We start from the raw sequence: 19777 nt of genomic DNA, 5'->3' as shown, positions 1-19777 counted from the left end.
AATTTCGGAACGCTTTTCCGAATTTTTTTCCTTGTAAAAAAGTTTCGGAATATGTTTTCCGAATTTTTTCTGAATTTAAACTAGAAAAACTTCGAAAAATACGTTCCAAATTTTTTTTAAGAGTAAAATTAGATTTTTCGGGAGGAAAAAGAGTCCTAGAAGGCCAAAAGAGAAGCTTTAAGTAACAACATAACACACTACAAGTACATTCTTTTGATAAAATATTATATTATATATACACACACGTTTTATTTCAATACATTAAACTTTTGGGTCCAATGATATTTTTTGACATAGAATAATTCAAAACATATTACTTAGTGCGATTCCATTAATTTCATGTGAGCAATGGAAAAATGATTACTGATGTTCTGCACACTCTAAATTAAGTCACATGAATTCTAACCACTAAATTATTTGATAAAAAAAAGTTATATGAGCATATAATATATTGGGACGCTAAATCACACCACAATTCTCCACTTCTATACACTCTGTTAATATAAATATAAGTTTTTATTGGATCACGAGAGGACATCTGATTGAGATCATCTATGTTGAGTTTAAGAACAACTATACAAATGAGTTAGACCCTACAATTTTACCTAAAAACCTTAAGGCGTTAGGTTTACGGATCATTTCACTTATAAAATGATCAACCTCGACTTTTCTAAACAATATGAGACTTAACTCTCACCTCATACTTGTCACAAGAGTTTCACGACTAGATTCTTTAACAAAAATAAAAAAACAAAAATTAATCATATAAGTGGTGCCAATAGTGTCCCCTTAGGTACAATATGTGTGGCCCGGGTAGACAGAGAAGCAAAAAGAATCATGAGTAAGCATAACATGGCAAGCAAGTTTAGATTAGAGAAACCTTTTCTTTCACTTTCCTATGATTTTCCCTTTCCTTTGCTGCTAATTACTAATACCATGTCATGACTCATGTGTTTTCTGACTTCTCTCTTTACCATTAGATTTCTCTTCTTTACTCATCATTCTTACTTGGATGATACCTTCTTGTGGCAATAAAGGAATCCAACAGAACACAAACATTAGACAACCGTATCAGAAAGTGATAACATAACACCATTCTTTTAATGATAACTTTATTATCACTTTTTCTTGGAGCAGCACTAATAATTATATATACGGTTGTCACATAGTTGTCACTTGTGGATACCAATTGTTATGTTTTCCAATTAATTTTGCATTTGCATTCCAACAAACAAAATTAATTTTGTCCTAGAGACATAGTAGTATATTTGTATTTTTAAATCAGATTTTTATTATTGTACTAAGTTATAGCTAAGTTATAACATCATTCATAAAACTATGCAGGATTCACATGCATAGGCAGCATTGAACTTTGTTGAGAGGGTCAAGTAGTTTTAAGTTGTGACTTAAGCACTCGAGCAGGAAGTTATTTTGAATAAAATAGCTTTTTTAAGGGTTTCATTATTTGCTCGAAGATTGCTAAAGAACAAATTGTCATTTAAGGATAACTTGTTGCGTTGTTGAATAAATCAGTTGGATTCTGTGTTATGTGTAGGTGATTATGGAGTCACTTAAACCTTCGATCACTTGTTTTTCAATTGTAAATTGCCTACTTCTCTTTGGAGTAAAATCATGCATTGGTTGGTTATGTCTTGTCATGTTTCAAATTCAGCAAATGAACATGCTATGCAATTTATATAATACTCATCTGTGTAGAAAAGAAGTTCGTCAATGTATTCAAGCGGTTTGATTAACTTGTTATTAGTCTATATTTAAAAAGAATAGATGATCGGAAGACAATTTGATTCACATTTTGCAATTTAATAAATCATTTTATAATATTAACAACCTCATGAATATGTTGATAGTTGATAGAATCCTTTCAATTTGTGAAAATAAAACTTAAAAGACCAATCTAAAAAAATACTCTCTCCGATCTTATATATAATAAACATTTTACTTTTTAAATTCATTGTAAAATGAATGTATTTGGACTATATTATTGTCTATATACATCAATTCGACAATGAATCTAAAAAGTTAATTTTCTCTTATATATAGGATCGGAGGGAGTGTTAAACTTTTGGACAAATTTTGCCTATAAATATATTGTTTTTTAATTATTTTATGTCACAATACATTTTATAGGCAGGTAATTAGCTAAGTATTCAGTAATTATTGCATTTATATGAGACCCCTAAAGATCCAAAAGAAAAGTATATATCTCCATCATTGAGTCGGCAAAATATATATATTTTAGCACATAGTATATTCAACTATATGGTAAATGTACATTCAAATATTTTCCACGAGGAACATCCTCTTGGCTATAGCCCCCACCTGGCGGTTGATCTGTAATCCTTGAATCATTTTCTTGACATTGACGCATCCTATGCTTCTACTTAACCAACCTCATAATTATATTCTTTTCCTAACTAATAAGTTGTGAAAACTAATTTGTACCAAAAATAATTAAATTATTAGAAGTTGTGAAAAGTACTACTGCTCAAATAATCTTCGTTGAAACTTGTGCTTAATTAGTAGTTTACCTTTATTTTCTATTTATAATAATAATAATATTAATTAAGTTAGCATCACTATTTCTTTCCATATCATTACTATGTATAGTGTATATTCCTCAATTTGATGAGCCACAAACACTATTGTATATGGCTCTTTATTCCTTATCCAAGTTACTTCATAAAGTATCTTATGGCTTATAGATCAAGTTCTCTTTCTTTATATTGTTGGGTTCATTTTTACTTAATTAGCTTCAAGATTTATATATACTCTACTCTCCATCATATTCATCAACTATGACTTAAACTTTTTTTTCTCATTATTGTATTTGTCACGCCCCCTTTTAGGAGATCTTAAAGAGTAAAGATAAAGAAACGTAAAAATGAAGTCATGGGATTAAATTTATGCGTAGTGGTGTACGTAGAGAAATAACATATGTTTGGTGTTTTGGTACATTCGCACTAATTTTATTTTTATTTCTACCAAAGATTCTAGTAAAATTTACATGCACTAAATATTGAGAAGGGAAAATATATTATAAGTTCGAATTTGTGTCTCGGCCTATCTAATATTTATGTAGTGTTTTATCGTCCGAGTTGTACTTAAGGCACCCTAATTAACATTATAATTAATTAACAAAAAATAGTTATTGCTAGCCTAGGACTATGTTAATTTCATTTTTTCAAAAGAGTTATAGGTTGGTCTCAAAGAAAGTATTTGTATAAGTTATTGATCAAAGGAAGTTCCCTTTTATAATAGAGATTTTGAATATAAAAGGGAAGTTCCCTTTTTATAATATTGATTTTTCGGTGGAAAATGAGTTTTGGATTTCTCATGTGCAATATGCGATGATATGTTGATTTTGTGTGAAAAGAATTGGGAGAATATAAAAGCTAATTTGTTGGTTTTTAACTTGGAGTCGGGCATGAAAGTGAATTTCCATAAGAACTTGCTAGTGGGTATGCTAATGTGGATAGTTCTTGTAAAATTGGACATGCCCAGGCAAGTATATTGTTCTTATGAGCGGAGCTAACTTTGTGGATTATATCATTTTGTTATATGTAATTGATTTGATAGGAATCCTTACATAGCGGCGAATTTACATAGCGGTGAATGATGGGGAGGATATATACGTCTTTTGGAAGCAATCATTGTTTGGATTGGGGAAATTTTTGTGAGAGAGATTTGTTGAGGCAAAATTCTAAATTATGTTTTAAAGATTTGGTTATCTAATGTGTGCTCTTGAATGATTAATTCAGGAAAAAATTTAATTAAAATATCACCAAGAATCAAATGTTAAACCTAAAAACTTTTAAGGCCATGAACAAATATGAACATTAGAAGGTTCATAACAAAGTTCAAAAGGACTAACCCAAAAACTCATAGAAATATGAGCATCGATCAGATAGTTTATGAAAAAGTTCAGAAGGTTCCACAAAAAAATTCATAAGATGATGAACAAATAAAAACATGAGAAGATTCTACTCAGAACTAAGAATGTTCAACCCAGATCGAAACTCTGAAGAACAATGAATAAGTATGTATGAAGTTACCATTCATAAGGATCAAGTCACCATTTTCAATAATCGACAATGTTCACCTGCAAAAATTATTCTCTAGAATAGTAGCATAACATGCTACAACAAGATCCTCCTCTTAAGCAAACAACCGCCTTCACTACCTCCACCCCCGATATAATCCTAACGAAAAATCTCAATTACAAAGTTATTCTTATATAATGACAAAATAAAAAGTCTACCAAATTTAAGCTCCGATCCCAATATTTAAGCTGAACTAAAACTCAAAAGTTGACAAAATAGGAATTGATCAAAATTATAAAATTCAAAATGAGAACACCAAAATCCTAAAATTGATAAAAGAAATTACGACTAAAACAACCGGCCACTTTTTATTATTTTCATAATTTTCTTAGAGATTTATAGTTTTTATGTACTTTCATCGGACTAGCCACTTTTTATTCATAAAAAATAAATAAAATATGAGGGCGCATATACTTAAGCAAATCACTTCTATAAATTAAGCAAAAACTCTTTCACCTGGTTGAGTTGCATATAAAATTAAGAATTTTCAGCTGTTAAATTTCAAAGAAAAATTTGGTTCAAAAAAAAAAAATTCAAAGAAAATTTAGTCAAAAAAAAAAAAATCAAAGAATTGTATTCCCCCAAGAATATTCAAATCCGGCGTCTAAGAACTAAGAAATATTATAATTTTTCACCTATTAAAATATAAATTTGACATGTTATTCAGATTTATTACATTTTATTTTCTCATAAAACGACAAAAACTTAGCTAGTGTTTAAATTAGCGGGTACACATCATGCCACATGTCATCCATCTCCATCGCCCATAGTGTAATCCTAATCCTGTAATTTATTCCATTTCACTCACAAATCACAATCACCGCTTCAAACAAATTCATGCATATTGCATAATGTCAAAATATAAAATCAACCGTATTAATCAGATACCTCTTCGATATACTCCTATATTCACTTTTTTTCCATTTAAAAATATAAATACTATAATAATCAATAATTCACTATAGGTAAATATTTCCCAACCTACCAAATTAATACATGTTCCAAATACCATTTGCGTTCCATAGAAGAATCAATAGAAGAAGAGATTTATTCCATTACGTAACGCTACCTAGCTAGCCACCAAAACCAACCCCATCTACCCTTATCTTATTCCTTTTTTGCCAACTTTATATTAATTTTCGTTCATTCAATAATTACCACCACATTTTTTTTTCTTTTTTCAAAAAATAAATAATTATATTTGATAATTACTAAAATAACCTCTAAACTTAACATTTACTACATTAATTAATCATGTCATTAAGAAAACCCACAAAGAACCGTATATGAATTTATATCATCATAGGAAAAAGACAAGAAACATAAAATTCAGTAGTCGGTTATACGAACAACGATCGTTCATGAAAATTAATTCTTACAGAAAAATTCATAATTCAAGAATTATAATCTTTAAACATTTAATCAAGAAAACGATCATATATTAATTAAACCATAGAAATTAAATAATTAAATAAATAAAGAAAATTGAAATGGAGCTATAGAAATATAGAATTCAACATTATGTTGATGGATTGGATTGAATTAATTCACATATAAGATCCAGATCTTAATATTTCACATCTTATACAAATCGTGAAATATTCATATATATAAATATATAATTAACATATAAAAAAAAACAAAAGAAAAAAAAGAAGAAATTGATGAGGAAATTGAGAAAAGAAGAACAAAAATCGTGTAATTAATTTACGTAATTTGATCAACGAGCACCAAGATAGTGTTCGATCGAATTGCAGAGAGGTTGAAGAAGATGATGAAGATGAAGATTGAATTTTCATGTACAAGGACAAGTTCTTTTAGGAAAAGTGGATCTGAAAAACGCATCCATATCTTCATTATTCGAAACTTCAAAGAATTGAAGTTCATCCATAAGCTTCCTCTTGCAAGAAACGAACGGTTTCGGTTTTCTCGGCGCCGGTGGACAATCCTGAATCTCCGGTATCTTACTTTCCTTTGACGTCGGTGTCCGGTAACTCTGATCGTTTTCGTTTACTCCGTCAACGACGGTACCATCGTCGGTGGCGGTGACGGTGGCGTCGTTTTCGTTTTGAATTATTTCATCAGGTTGTGTGATTGCGGTTGAAGATGACATGGTATCAGCTATAGCAACGACGTCGTCAGGGATGATGATTTGATCGGAGGAAGGAGTGGTGACGACGTCTTCTTCAACGTTGTCGTCGAGTTTGACGACGGCGTTGATACGGAGCTTAGGTAATTGGTGATGATGGAGGTGGAGATCGGTGGACATGTTAAGGGTGTGTTTGGATGGTGTGTAAGAGAAAATTACTTAACGTGATGTGCGTGAAAGTGCGTTTGATAGTGAATATATATAGAGAGAATTGGGTTGTGAGAAAAGAACTTTATGGAAAGCTTTGAAAGCGTGCTTTAGAAGGTAATAAAAGAGAAGATAGAGAGAGAGAGAGAGAGAGAGAAAGAATGTGATGGGTTTTTTGGTTGGAGGTGAGGTATCACTATCATACAACAGTGTACAGTATAATAACTTATGCTTATTTAATTTTACAGTTCATACACACAACCTTAATTACTATTTCCTTTAAACTTTAAAGCAAGATCAAAATTTCGCTCACCAAAAATTGGACTCGAATTTTTTTAAATAATCTATTTTAATAAAAGCTCATTAACTATTTGAGCTTAATATTTTTTTTATTATAAATAAAAATTAACTCTTTAAATTTATTGAATAAATGATATATTTAAGGTCCGTTTGGCTCAGCTTTTTTTAGAGTTTATGCAAACAGCTTATGCAATATAAATTGAGTTTTATGCTATTTTATAAGTTCACACTAGTGAAAATTATAACTTTATAAGTTATTTTATCATAAACTGTCTTGACAAACTTATAATAATATATACAAATTGTATAATTGATTGATGTATCTACTCCATGTTATAATAAACAAAAAATCATCTTTTAAGTTTTTGAATAACTCATATATCCTGTTTTTAAATTTATTGAATAACTGATTGATGTATCTAGTCTATATTGTGTGATCAGATACATTAGTTATTTGATAAAATTAAAAAAATTGTTTATAATAAGAAATAAATAAATACTTATTATTATTATTATTGACAAAAAATACTTATTATTATTATTATTATACCAAATAATTCAATTAATTAACTATATGGGCAGGAGGAGCTAATAAATGTTGAGTTATTGCTAAGAATTTGACTCATACTGCACAAAAATGTAATTTAAATTTTTACTGTTTTCGTGGATATTTTTGCCTTGAAATTCAACTCAACTAATTTTTTTATAAATAAAAAAAAAAACTTGGGGAGAAATATGGTGAATTTTGTTCCTAACAAAATTTACTAGGTTAATTTTAACAAATTTTTATAAAGTTTTGTTTAACTTTAACACTTTTAAGACGTTCATTTCATATTTATCTTTATTTCATTTGCCTTTTTATTACAATCTTCAAGTCTTGCAAAACAAACAAAAAAAAACCAGCGTTCATGCATTTTTTTTAATGGTAAATATATTATATTATGTAAATATAAAAAATGAAAAAGGTTAGAGAATGTTCAGGAAAATAAAGATGGATTAGAAGTAAATTTTATTAGAATTCAACAATTTCGAAAGTAAGATAAAAAAAATAATGAGGCACACCATCAACAACTAGAACCCCTCAAAATTATCATATGAGAAGAAGGAAATTTATCGATAAGAAAGAGGTAAGGATCATTCACAAGTAGGACAAAACAATAAGAGAACTTTTAATCCTTTTGATCCATCGAGACTCAAGACGACACTCCCAACAAATTCTACCGGTTCCGACAATCATGCATATGTTGAAATGTCCCAATTTTTTTTTGTATAAACTTCAAATTTGTATATAAGTGATCAGCTTGAATTGTCCCAATTTTAGAATCAATTCATGCATAACTAAATATTATTATTACAAAAATTGAAATTGATTTTTTTTTTTATTACCAATGCTTTGATTATTATTTTTACTACCGGTTTGGACTTCTAGCTGACTTTTTTCTTTTGTTGATAAAATATCTAGCTGACTTTTTTCTTTTGTTGATAAAATATCTAGCTGGCTAATTACTCATTAAATTAACTACGTTACAACCTACTACTAATAAATTATGGAGAATGTTAACTTGTGCCCTTAAGGCACATGTTAAGGAAGCAAAAATAGAAATTATTAAATGCTAATTTGTGCATTTTGACTTTTGAAGCATTAAATTTCTTGTATAATTAAATGTTGAATTTCTATTTTGGTATATCTTAACATGTGCAATAATTTCTATTTTGGTATATCATGATTTGTAAAAATTAATAGTAATAATTTCACGATTATACAACTTGAGTTAGAGAGACATGGCAATTTAAGACAGAGAAATCACAGAAGATCTGTTTCGGATAATGGGAGCACTATGGAAACTTTAAATTAATCCCATTACTATGAGTAACTACATATTTTAATCCAATTAAAGTTTTACATTAAAAATTCTTAACTAGATATATTTACTTGCATAAATAAATTCCCCCATCGGAAAATATATTTATTTTGCAATCTTGAAGTTACTACTTGCATAAAAAATAAAAAAAAATTGATACTTTCTTTTTCAATACAGTATTGACATTAATATAATAAGGAAAATGCTAAACAGTGCTCCCGAAGCACTGGTTAAGCATGTTAAAATAGAAATTATGTCTCGAAATGCGTGCATTCAATGCCTCAAAAGTATAAAAAGTTGTCTTTTCAATATAAATTTTATTTTTTATTTCCTTTTTAGGTATACTTAACAAGTGCCCGGGGCACTGTTTAGCATGACCCATGTAATAATAGTAAAGTTTGTTTAATCGTGGCCCATACTTTATTGCAATATGGCCCTGAATAATCCTGATGTTGATGCTCAATGAAAAATATCAACATCAGTGAGAGTTTATCATCTACGTAACAGTAACTACGATAATAAGGTAAACGACAAATGGAACTATTCCACGTGTAAAAGCTTTTTGACTTGGTTGGACAGAATTGTCTTTTTGAATGATGAGTATAGGGAATAAGATAGACTCGGTTGTAGTGGATAAAAGTGGTGTTAATTGACGGAACGGGAGTTGACGGTAGGTCCCTTGGTTTAACGAAGAGTGATTAGTGATAATTAGTGCGAATGGAACGTTCACTTTACGTTATTTACAGGCGCAAAACTGCAAAAGCATATATACATAGGTTTTTGCCACGTGCCTAACAAAGCGCGTACCAACAATTGCCGGAAAAAAAAATAACTTTGACTATTTCCCAAACTTTATTAAAGTAATTTTTCCCTTTTTAAATAAAGAAAATTAAACTCTTCATTAAAAAGAAAATTAAAGTAACTTTTTCCCTTCCATTTTGTATTATCTCTAGCTTCGTGAGTTTAACTCAATTGTTAGGAGGTCATATTATTGCTAACGCCTAATAAAGATACAACATTTTTCACAAACACACGTATCCATGTGAAGTCAATTTTACATCCCTTATGAGGCGGTATAACAACCGCAAGTGTACAAATTGATGCGGCCTAATTCAAGCAGGGATTACATTCTAGAATTTAGATATAGAAACCGTAATTAAAAAGATAAATTGATTATATGTTTCATTGATTTTAATCATAACAATGCCTATATAAATAGGTGCATACACCTAATAAGATAACTACGACAACTACACAATAGTGCTGCTCAATAATTAATAATAGAATGTTTAAAAGACCCCTTCTAGAATAAACTAGAAGAGTTATTGTTTTTATCCTCAAGAATCATATCACAAGCAGGCATAAGAAATAAACCGTAGATATTCAGAGTATTCGATCTTATATTCACCTTCTTTCTCTACCATTGGTTATGGTTATTAATTTTTTTTAAGGGCAAATATAATAAAAGAATAAAATCGATGTACAAACCAAGAATACTAGAATTACTCAAAAAGCAAGACAAAAAGAAAAAAGAACCAAAAGATCTCCCAACCGCCAAAACACACCACACCTATAAAGAGACTCCTAGTAACTAGAGCTGTCAAAATGGGCTGCCCGACCAAATTCGGGCCGTCCCGGTCGGGCTTCGGGCTTCATCAGGCCGGGCTAAAAAGTCCGGATAAAAAATGGGCTACCAAAATTAATGCCTGAGCCCGGCCCGGCCCGGGTTGTCGGGCTTTCGAGCCGCCCGATTTATTTTTTATTTTATATTTAGTGCTCAAACTCAACATTATAAATATGATCAATAATTTTCGCGCGTCCTATTTTTACTCATCCGATACTTATGATCAACATTATAAATATGATCAACATTATATATATATATATATATATATATATATATATATATATATAATTCTCGCGCGCCGTATTTTTACTCATCCGCTATCTACGAGTTTCTCGCGCACCCTAATTTTACTCATCTGTTACCTACGAGTTTCTCGCGCGCCCTATTGTTACCCATCTGCTACCTATGAGTTTCTCGCGCCCTATATTTTTACTCATCCGCTACTTACGAGTTTCTTGCACGTCATATTTTTACTCATCCGCTACCTACGACTTTCTCGCGCGCCCTATTTTTACTCAACCACCACGTATGAGTTTCTCGCGCGCCCTATTTTAACTTATCCGCTACCTACGAGTTTCTCGAGTGCCTTATTTTTACTCATCCGCTACTTAAGTAGCGGAGGTGTTTTATAATTTATATTACGAACTAAGTTCAAATCATCCAAAACAAATTATCTATATTTATTTTTAATTTTATATTTTAATTTTTTCGGGCTTTCGGCCCGCCCGTGGCCCATTCGGGCTAGCCCATATTTTAATCGGGCTTTATCGGACCGGGCTAAAAAGCCCGAAAATAATTCGGGCTAAGATTTTCAAGGCCCGAGTCCGGGAAAAAATCGGGCTTGGCGGCCGGCCCATTCGAGGTAGCCCATTTTGACAGCTCTACTAATAATTGTAAGGCTAACATCGATACACTCCAAGAGATACAACTCAACCAACCATTGAAGTACTGATTATGGTTATTAATGGAGCTAGTAGATAATTTTGCCACAATAAGAAAAGATAATTATCTCTACTATAAAAAAAAAATTATCTCATTCATTTTCTAATTGTCACTTTGTAAATTTTCTTTTATACAAACTTTTGTAAAATATTACTATTTCTATTTATTTGTTATTTTCAAAACATCAGTGCAATATTAATTTTTTTTAATGTTGGCAGAAATTCTGCTGGACTTATAATGAGGGGTGGTGGGGTGGGCATAAATTCTGGTTTTTAATTGATGGTTGATTCATTTGAAATTCATTATTTTCTAATATAGATAAATTAATTTTTTTATTACCTATAGGCTATATTGTAATTTGCTTGTCTATCAAAAAAATTTCTTCCAAAAGAAACCAAATGAAGTATATTAATAAATTCAAGTGTGTCTAAAATGGATAAATACAAATGTTGAAAATACACAAAGAGACCTAAAAAAACAAAGCACCAAAGGGACAAAATCAAGCTAAGAGATAGAGTATCAAGATGAACAAATGAATTTACAAAAATTCAAAATCAAAAGAAGAATCTGACTTCTTAGCCTATTACCGGTACCAAACAAATTAAGATTTTAACTCTATCGAACATTTGCCTTAAAATCCCTTGTATATATATATTTTTTCTCTTTTTATTTATATTATCTATATTTATGAGCTATCAATGTAGGATAAGGAATACCAACATAGTTGTGATGTTTAATTAGGATAGAATTTTTCTTTTTAGTTACCATGATATTGGTACGAAGTTTCCACGGTCATTAATGATGATTAATCTCCATCAAGAAACTCGTGAGATACACAAGTTCTCCTCTTTCAACCGAATTTTCTCTATACACATGAGTCAGGAATCGAACTCCTGACCACATGTTTAAGGGGACCAGAACTCTTTTCACTTGTATCAATCCATTGTTGGTCATCAGAATACTCTCTCTTTTTTTCTTTTTTTTTTATAAGCGTCAGGATACTCTTAATTCAACCAAAAAAGAAAAAAAATCCATGTAATAAAAAATATAAAAAATTCTCTATTTCAAGATAATTCACACACTAGTCTACCAAATCAACCGCAAGTCAAAGTGATTTTTTGAACAAATGATTTCACCAAATTGAATAGCTTACACAAAAGGATTAATATGAAGAATATAAGAGATACCCAATTAACCACATGAGAACATTATACCAAATACTCTGTAAAAAAAAAAAAACATTATACCAAATACTGTCAGAAAAACAATATACCAAATATCACCAAAGAAGTCACACTCATAAAACTGGAAAAAAACATTATACCAAATATTACCAAAGAAGTCACACTCATAAAATTACAAATGGGTAACAATTATATTTTAATGGTGCAATGATATATATAAGTTAAAATACAATCATGCAAGATGAAATTCATGATCGTCTGTATTTTTCCCAACAAACAATTTATTAATTAATGAACATGAAAATATATGGTAGAAATGCATGCATTGCAAATTTGCAATAATATCTTGAAAACTTAATAGTAAAAAGATTGATTATTGAATATTGTTCCCTGTAATATAACATTAACATGTGTTGGTAATATTGTTGTCTGTTACGGAAAGATGGGTTTCGTAGTTGATCCCATCACTCTTTGCGAGTGTTGGTTCGCTTTCAGTTTCAGCGATCCACACACACACCCACATGAGATGCGCGTGCACATGGGTAGGTATTGCATGCAAAGAACACGACCTATCTATCTTTCTGTGCCATATTGTTTTCTATTTATGATACACCCTCCGTTCTACAATGAGCAATTTACTTTTTGCATAAAAGTTGTTCTTGATAATGACGGTTTATCTTTTCTATTTTTTGGGATCTCAATACTGCATTGGATAACAAAGCCAAAGTCTACTAGTATATCGTGGATAAAGTGAAAAAAATCGGACGGTTTTGATTTAATCACATGATTTTTATAATTCTTACATAAAAATTAGATCATCCATGAAGATTTGCTTGGGATGTGACCAGCGGTGGACCCAACGATGAATTATTAGTGGGGCTAAATTTATTAGCATTGCTAAATAAAATTCATTATCTTAATAATTTAGTTAAACAACAAACAATATATAAAATTACTACTAATATAACATGTATATTCAAAAAAAGAATACCAACAATCCAGAAAATTTCTATTCAAAAAATGAAATCAATAAACTAACAAACTATATCCAAAAAACCACAAAATTTCTATTAAAAAAAAATGCTATAACTTATTGAATGTATATGTTAAATTATACCTATTACTATTGTTTGATACTTCACAATATTATACATTGGACCAAAATACATAGAACCTAAAATTATACTAGCTTATAGATTATTTTGATAAACTAATTCAATTAGCTTATAACTTATTAATTTTTATTCCAATTTTACCATATCATCGGCTAATTGAAAAAAATTAAACCTATTGTTTTATGTCAGTTCAATCGTTAATTTTACTCAATACTACAAATTAAATTAGTTATCCACTATTTTTTGACAAACAAAGTCAAAGTTGATTATTATAAAAATAAAGTATATATATAACTTAAAATAATACACACTATGTATAACCAAGGACTTGAAATCAACAATAGTAGACTATAAACTAATATTTACACTAATACTTAAAGTAATGGGTACTGAGAGACTTACGGTAATTAATAATAAACTCTAAACTAATATTTACATTAATATTTGTATGAATATATATAAAGAATAATTTAAAATTATTTATAAAATTACTATTATTATTTTCGGAGAAAACAATTGAATCTAATGCATTTTCAAGTTTTTCACCACCCACAAAATTATTTTTACAATTTTTTTTTGAACTCTAAACCAAGGCATAAGGCATACCAAGGGAGGACAAGATACAAAATAAATGAAAGAACCAAGGATTTGGCACAAAACAAAGCCAAAATCCCAAAATAAGTTTTATTATATTGGATAAAATAAGATATGATATGTGACATTAATTTAAGGATGAGATTTATTAATCAAATAGTAAAAATAAATTTGTATATTATGAAGGACTTGTCTCACTTATGCTTGTTAGAGAAATTTAAACGTCAAATCCCAAAATAACAAATATCGTCTAAAACTCATACAAAGGAGAGATCTCATATATTGTCAACATAAACCATTTTCTATTTTTGATATAATACTAGATAAAATGGAAATGGTACTCCTACCTATATATATATATATATAGAGAGAGAGAGAAAAAACTTGAAATGAAATAATAATCGAAAAGGTTACATATAGCACAAGAGGAAAATCATATAAAGAGGAGTATCAAAGATATTAACAAAAGTAACGGGCCATAAAACGACAAGTAAAAAAGAGGTTTTTCCTAAACTACATTTTATATTTTGAAGGTATTAACTCATCAACTAGTGAAAATATATATATATATATATATATATATATATATATATATATATATATATATATATATATATATATAAAATAAAAGTCGGTAAATACCTCAAATTATTTTGCCTAATTTTTTTTTTGCATAAGTCATTTTTTTTAAATGACAAATTATTAATATATAACAATGTTATGTTGATTTTTCGATCTCTTGTCAGGACTGAACTCTGACCTCCAACTATTTAACTCTTACCTCAATCAGTTTAACTTATTCCACCCCACTTTTCTATGTGTTGCTAAGCTTCTCATCTCATATTTGTATATTGAAATTTTTTAATATGGACCATTTATAAAAGTGGTTTATCATGGACTAATACTAAAAAATAAAACTTTCAACGATAAGTTGTTTTGAAGCTAAGTATAAAATAATGATTTACTTGATATCCATTTTATTAATATAAAGAAAAATAAATATGCAACTCTTATTAATCATTATTTTAACCGCAAAAACAAAGAAAGTCGTAATACTCGTATTTGATAAATGTATTTTAGTAGAAGCATTACTCTCTCTTTCATTTACAATTTTTCGAACCCATGTTAAATGGTGAAGTAAATGAATTATTGCAAGAGGTGGGGAGTATAATTCTTTATGGACAATAAGTATACATTTCTTGGTGATCTTTCTTTTGATATGATTAGAGCATAGGATACCATTTTAGAGCCTTGAATACGCCTAGCTACTTCTATCTTCCTCTATAGACTATAGTATAAATTATTGTGTTTATTTGTGTGGATTGGGTTTACCAAATATACCAACCCATCATCAAATGAATCTTTCCACGTGCATTGTCTACTTACTACACATTTAATTATATGTGCTTGGTTTTCACCACTAATCATAGCCAAACCATATATAGTTATGTTTATTTATTTATTTATGGAGAATGTTAACATGTGCATATATGATATATGACACATGTTAAGGTAGTAAAAATAGAAATTATGTCATAGAATTTGTGCATTTTAACTTTTCAAGCATTAAATGTCTTGTATCATTAAATGTTAAATTTCTATATTAAGAGATACCTTATCGTGTGCCCTATATGCACATGTTAACAAGACCCTTTATTTATTTACCAAATCATTTTTTATTGCATTGGTATAATTGTCTTCCGATTTGATAAATAGATTTGTTTGTGGATAGTCCAATTACAATTTGACTTTTCTTAATACTCTACTTCCTTCGTTCTTCTAAATTTTTATCTTTATTACTAAAAACACACAATGATACAACATACTCTAATTAGATAAGTGTTTAGGTCATAATTTGTTTTTGTCAAGTTTTTATCGCTATTACTAAAAACACACAACGATACAACATGTATGCATTAGATATAAATGTTTTATTTTACTGGTTGAGCATAATGCTTTTCAAGCTGGAAGATTTATTCATTATATTCTATATACTTTCACATCCATGGGAAGAGATATAATAAGGGAGAAATGGATATGGCCTTAAATGTGACACACTGTTCTCCGGTTGATTATTATATATAATACCTTTGCCATTTAAAAAAAAAAAGTTTTTCAGTTGATTTTAGATTTTTCTTTGTACATTTATATTTTCTTTTTCTAAATAAACAAAATAACAAGTAATTAAAAACTCACATATATAAAGTGAGGAGATCGGAGTTCGAACCATGGTCATCCATGCACAATTTTAACATATCAATTTGCGGACCGGTTGATTTTAATTAGATTTGAGGAGCACACACATTTTCTCAAACAAATCTGCAGGGGATATATATATAATATTGGACATGATCTTATCAAAGTTTATTTGTGGAAGCTATGGTTCCTCAGTACTAGTAGAAGTTATAATCATTGTCTCTTTTATTAGTAGTGTGTCCATCGATTAGACTGCCGTTCAAGGTACAATGTTTTTCTTTTATTTCCTTTATCTTTAATGTCAAATCATATCATATACTCCCTCCGTACCACAATATATGTCACTTTGGAAAAAAAAATTGTACCACATAGTATGTCGCTTTATATTACCAATGAAGTATTTAATGTTATTTTTCCTATTATACCTTTAACTATTTATTACCCTCTTTTCTTTCAATTTTTCAATTTATTTTTTTCATATCATAAATAAAAGATAATTTTGTAAATCAACTCATAATCTTTTTTTTCCATACAACATTAATTATCTTTCTTAATATGTGTAAAAGTGTCAAAGCGACATATATTGTGGTACGGAGGGAGTATGTGAGAGAAACCCAATACATTAATTAATGTATCTGGATTTTCTGTTGTAGCTGATTCACACAATAGACATGCAATCTCAGCTGTTAATTAATTTTTAGTCAGACGACTCTAGTTCATACAAAGTTGATTTGATAGATTAACACAATTTTTATCTCATCCATTCGTTTTTTAGCGGACAATTTATAACAATTATTGCGTGCAGTTATTGTGGGAGTATACAATTATCGGAGTTGGTTCTCATCATCTTAATCATTGTTTTGCTTTGATAATGTTGAGTAATTGGTGGATAGATTTCAGTTCTTTTCTTGAAAGTGGTTTTTGAGCAAGTTTATGGTACTTAATTTCTATGAGTGGATATTGAAACCCTACTTAGATAAATTTGGTTGGTTGATTAGATCTTGATCGAGCTAGTTTTTGTTCTTTTGTTTTATCTTAGTTCTAGTTTGTTTCTCTTTCTCTTATATAATTGAAATGGGCTCGTGTGTCAATTAATATAGGGATTAGATTTCTCACAGCAATTGCGTCAATGCAATAATTATTATGAATCAATTTAAGGAATTGACTTTCTCCTACAAATATATTTTCATACACACTTATCAACATTTAATTGAAATATACTCCGTAATTCAAAATATCACGGTTGGTAAAAAAAACTAATCAATGAAATTCAATGATATTAGTACATTTTATACTTTTATAGAAAATGCTAAAAAGTATTCCAGAATTACTCTTTAAATATCTTATTATGAAGTAAGTTTTTATAAAAAATATATGAAATTAATCTATTAAAAATTAAAATGTTTAGTTTTATAAAAATGTTAGTCAAAATGCCTTTTTAAAGGGTAATTTTGTTGGCCATTTTTGCATTTTTCTACACAAAATCACAAATCGGGAGTAGTACATTTTGACTTTATATGCCTTAGAGTATATCTGTCATTGATCCCTATGAGTATGTATGACTAGGATCAGTAAGTGTAAGACTCATGGTCGCACGTGGAGAAAGGTTTTACAATCATTGTCACAGCAACTCTCCACACAATCCCATGTAAATGTTTCACTTCAGGAAATAGTCATTTTAGTCTCTTAATGTGTAACCCGCTGTCATTCTGGTCTCTCATTGAGGAAAAATTACTAAATAGTCAATGATTCTGCATTTCGTTAATCAGTTTAGTCCATGCTGTTAAGTTTGACCATTAGCTCAACAAAAAAACTGACGTGGAATTTTTTGGACATACATCAACTTGCTTAGCTGACAATAGGGATGGGGAAAGAACCATTTTGGTCTCTGAATGTGCAACTCTCTGTCATTATGGTCCCCGACTCAAGAAAAAAAAAAAAAATCCTTGCCCCTGCAATTCATTAGTCACTTTGGTCCCTAATGTTAAAAATGGTCGTTAACTTTATAAAAAAACTTATGTGACATTTTTTAGTGACTTGTAGCACGCAGAATTAACACATTTATGTGACAGTTGTATGGATGATGTGGTCGGAGACTAATCTAGTTTGACCATAAATTTTTATTAATATATAAAAACCAAATGTTAGCAAATAAGATATTATTCAATTTGTCTCATGAATATTCTCAAAATATAAAATTTTTATAATTTTTTATAATAGATAATTAAAATTATTAGTGATCAAAGTTATGCATTGACATGTGTACAATGATAAAAAACGAAAAATAAAAAGGAACGGATGAAGTAGTTTATATATGATTTTTAGGTAAATGAATAGGTGCCAATGATTTTTCTTTAAAAATTGGGTTTAAAATTATGAGCTTTATTCATAAATGTACGAAGAAAATGAAGAAGAATGAGAGGAAGAAGATAAAGAAATGAAGAGAAAATAAAAAGTAATGTTATTTTAGTTTCTCTTGTCACATCATTCACTCAGTTGTCAGACAAATGTGTTAAATCTACGTGTCACGTGTCTCTAAAAAAATATTACTTCAGCTTTTTTATAAAGTTAGCAACAATTTTTAACGCAATGGACCAAAGTGACTAACGGATTGCAAAAGACTATTTTGTATTTTTTTCCTTGAGTCAGGGATCATAATGACAGCAAGTTGCACATTCAAGGACCAAAATGGTTGTTTCCCCGTCCCTCGTGCCAACTCAGCAAGCTGACGTGTGTTCAAAAAAATGTCATGTCAGCTTTTTTGTTGAGTTAACAGTCAAACTTAATAGCAGAGACCAAACCGACTAACGGAATGCAGATTCAGGGACTATTCAATAGTTTTTACGCAGTGAGGGACCAAAATGACAGCGAATTGCACATTGAGGGACTAAAATGACTATTTCTCCAATTCATTTTTATTACTAGTACATCTAATTTTAAGTACTCCCTCTTTCTAAATTAAGGTGGGTTTGATTTTGTGGAAAGAAAATGAAAGGAAAAAAATTACAAAATCGATGGATGAACTTAGACTAGAGTTAGTTCAAGTTCATTGTTTTGACCATATTTTTCTACTTATAAATAAAAATAAATATTATGATATAAGATGTTGTTGGATTCGTCTCAATGAGTATTTTCAAAATTTATATCAATTTTTTATAATTTTTACTATAATATAATTAAAAATATTAATCGTCAAAGTTATGCATCGGCATATGTGAAACAGTCAACTGTGTCACTCAATTTAGGACGGAGGGAGTAATAGTCCTTAATCTCTTTAAATTTAAATATATTAAATTTTATTTTTGGCTTCTTTAAAAATTTAAAAAAATTAATTCCTCTAAATTTTCATTTTTTTAATTTTAGTTTCTCATTTTTATAAAAGTTTATGTAGCATGTTAAAAATAATTTATTTTAATGACATATCATTATTAAGATCTTCAAATGTCACTAATTTAAACTATTTAATTTTTAGTTTAATAATTTAATCTTTAATTTTAAGTTATAGATAAATTAATAAAAATTAAAGGTTAAACAGTTAAA

At 29.2% G+C, this 19777-nt stretch overlaps 1 protein-coding gene across 1 annotated transcript; it reads right to left on the bottom strand.

Annotated features, from left to right (window-relative positions):
* Positions 1-5626: 5626 nt before the first annotated feature.
* Positions 5627-6510, bottom strand: LOC123902835. The gene has a single exon (XM_045952639.1). The coding sequence runs from the start codon at positions 6388-6390 to the stop codon at positions 5917-5919; it is 474 nt and encodes a 157-aa protein (XP_045808595.1). The 5' UTR covers positions 6391-6510; the 3' UTR covers positions 5627-5916.
* Between the last annotated feature and the right edge of the window lie 13267 nt (positions 6511-19777).

The sequence above is a fragment of the Trifolium pratense genome, linkage group LG1, assembly GCF_020283565.1.
Source record: "Trifolium pratense cultivar HEN17-A07 linkage group LG1, ARS_RC_1.1, whole genome shotgun sequence".
Taxonomy (NCBI): Eukaryota; Viridiplantae; Streptophyta; class Magnoliopsida; order Fabales; family Fabaceae; genus Trifolium; species Trifolium pratense.
Note: the sequence above shows the minus strand (reverse complement) of the source record. Positions and strands in the feature narration are given on the sequence as shown.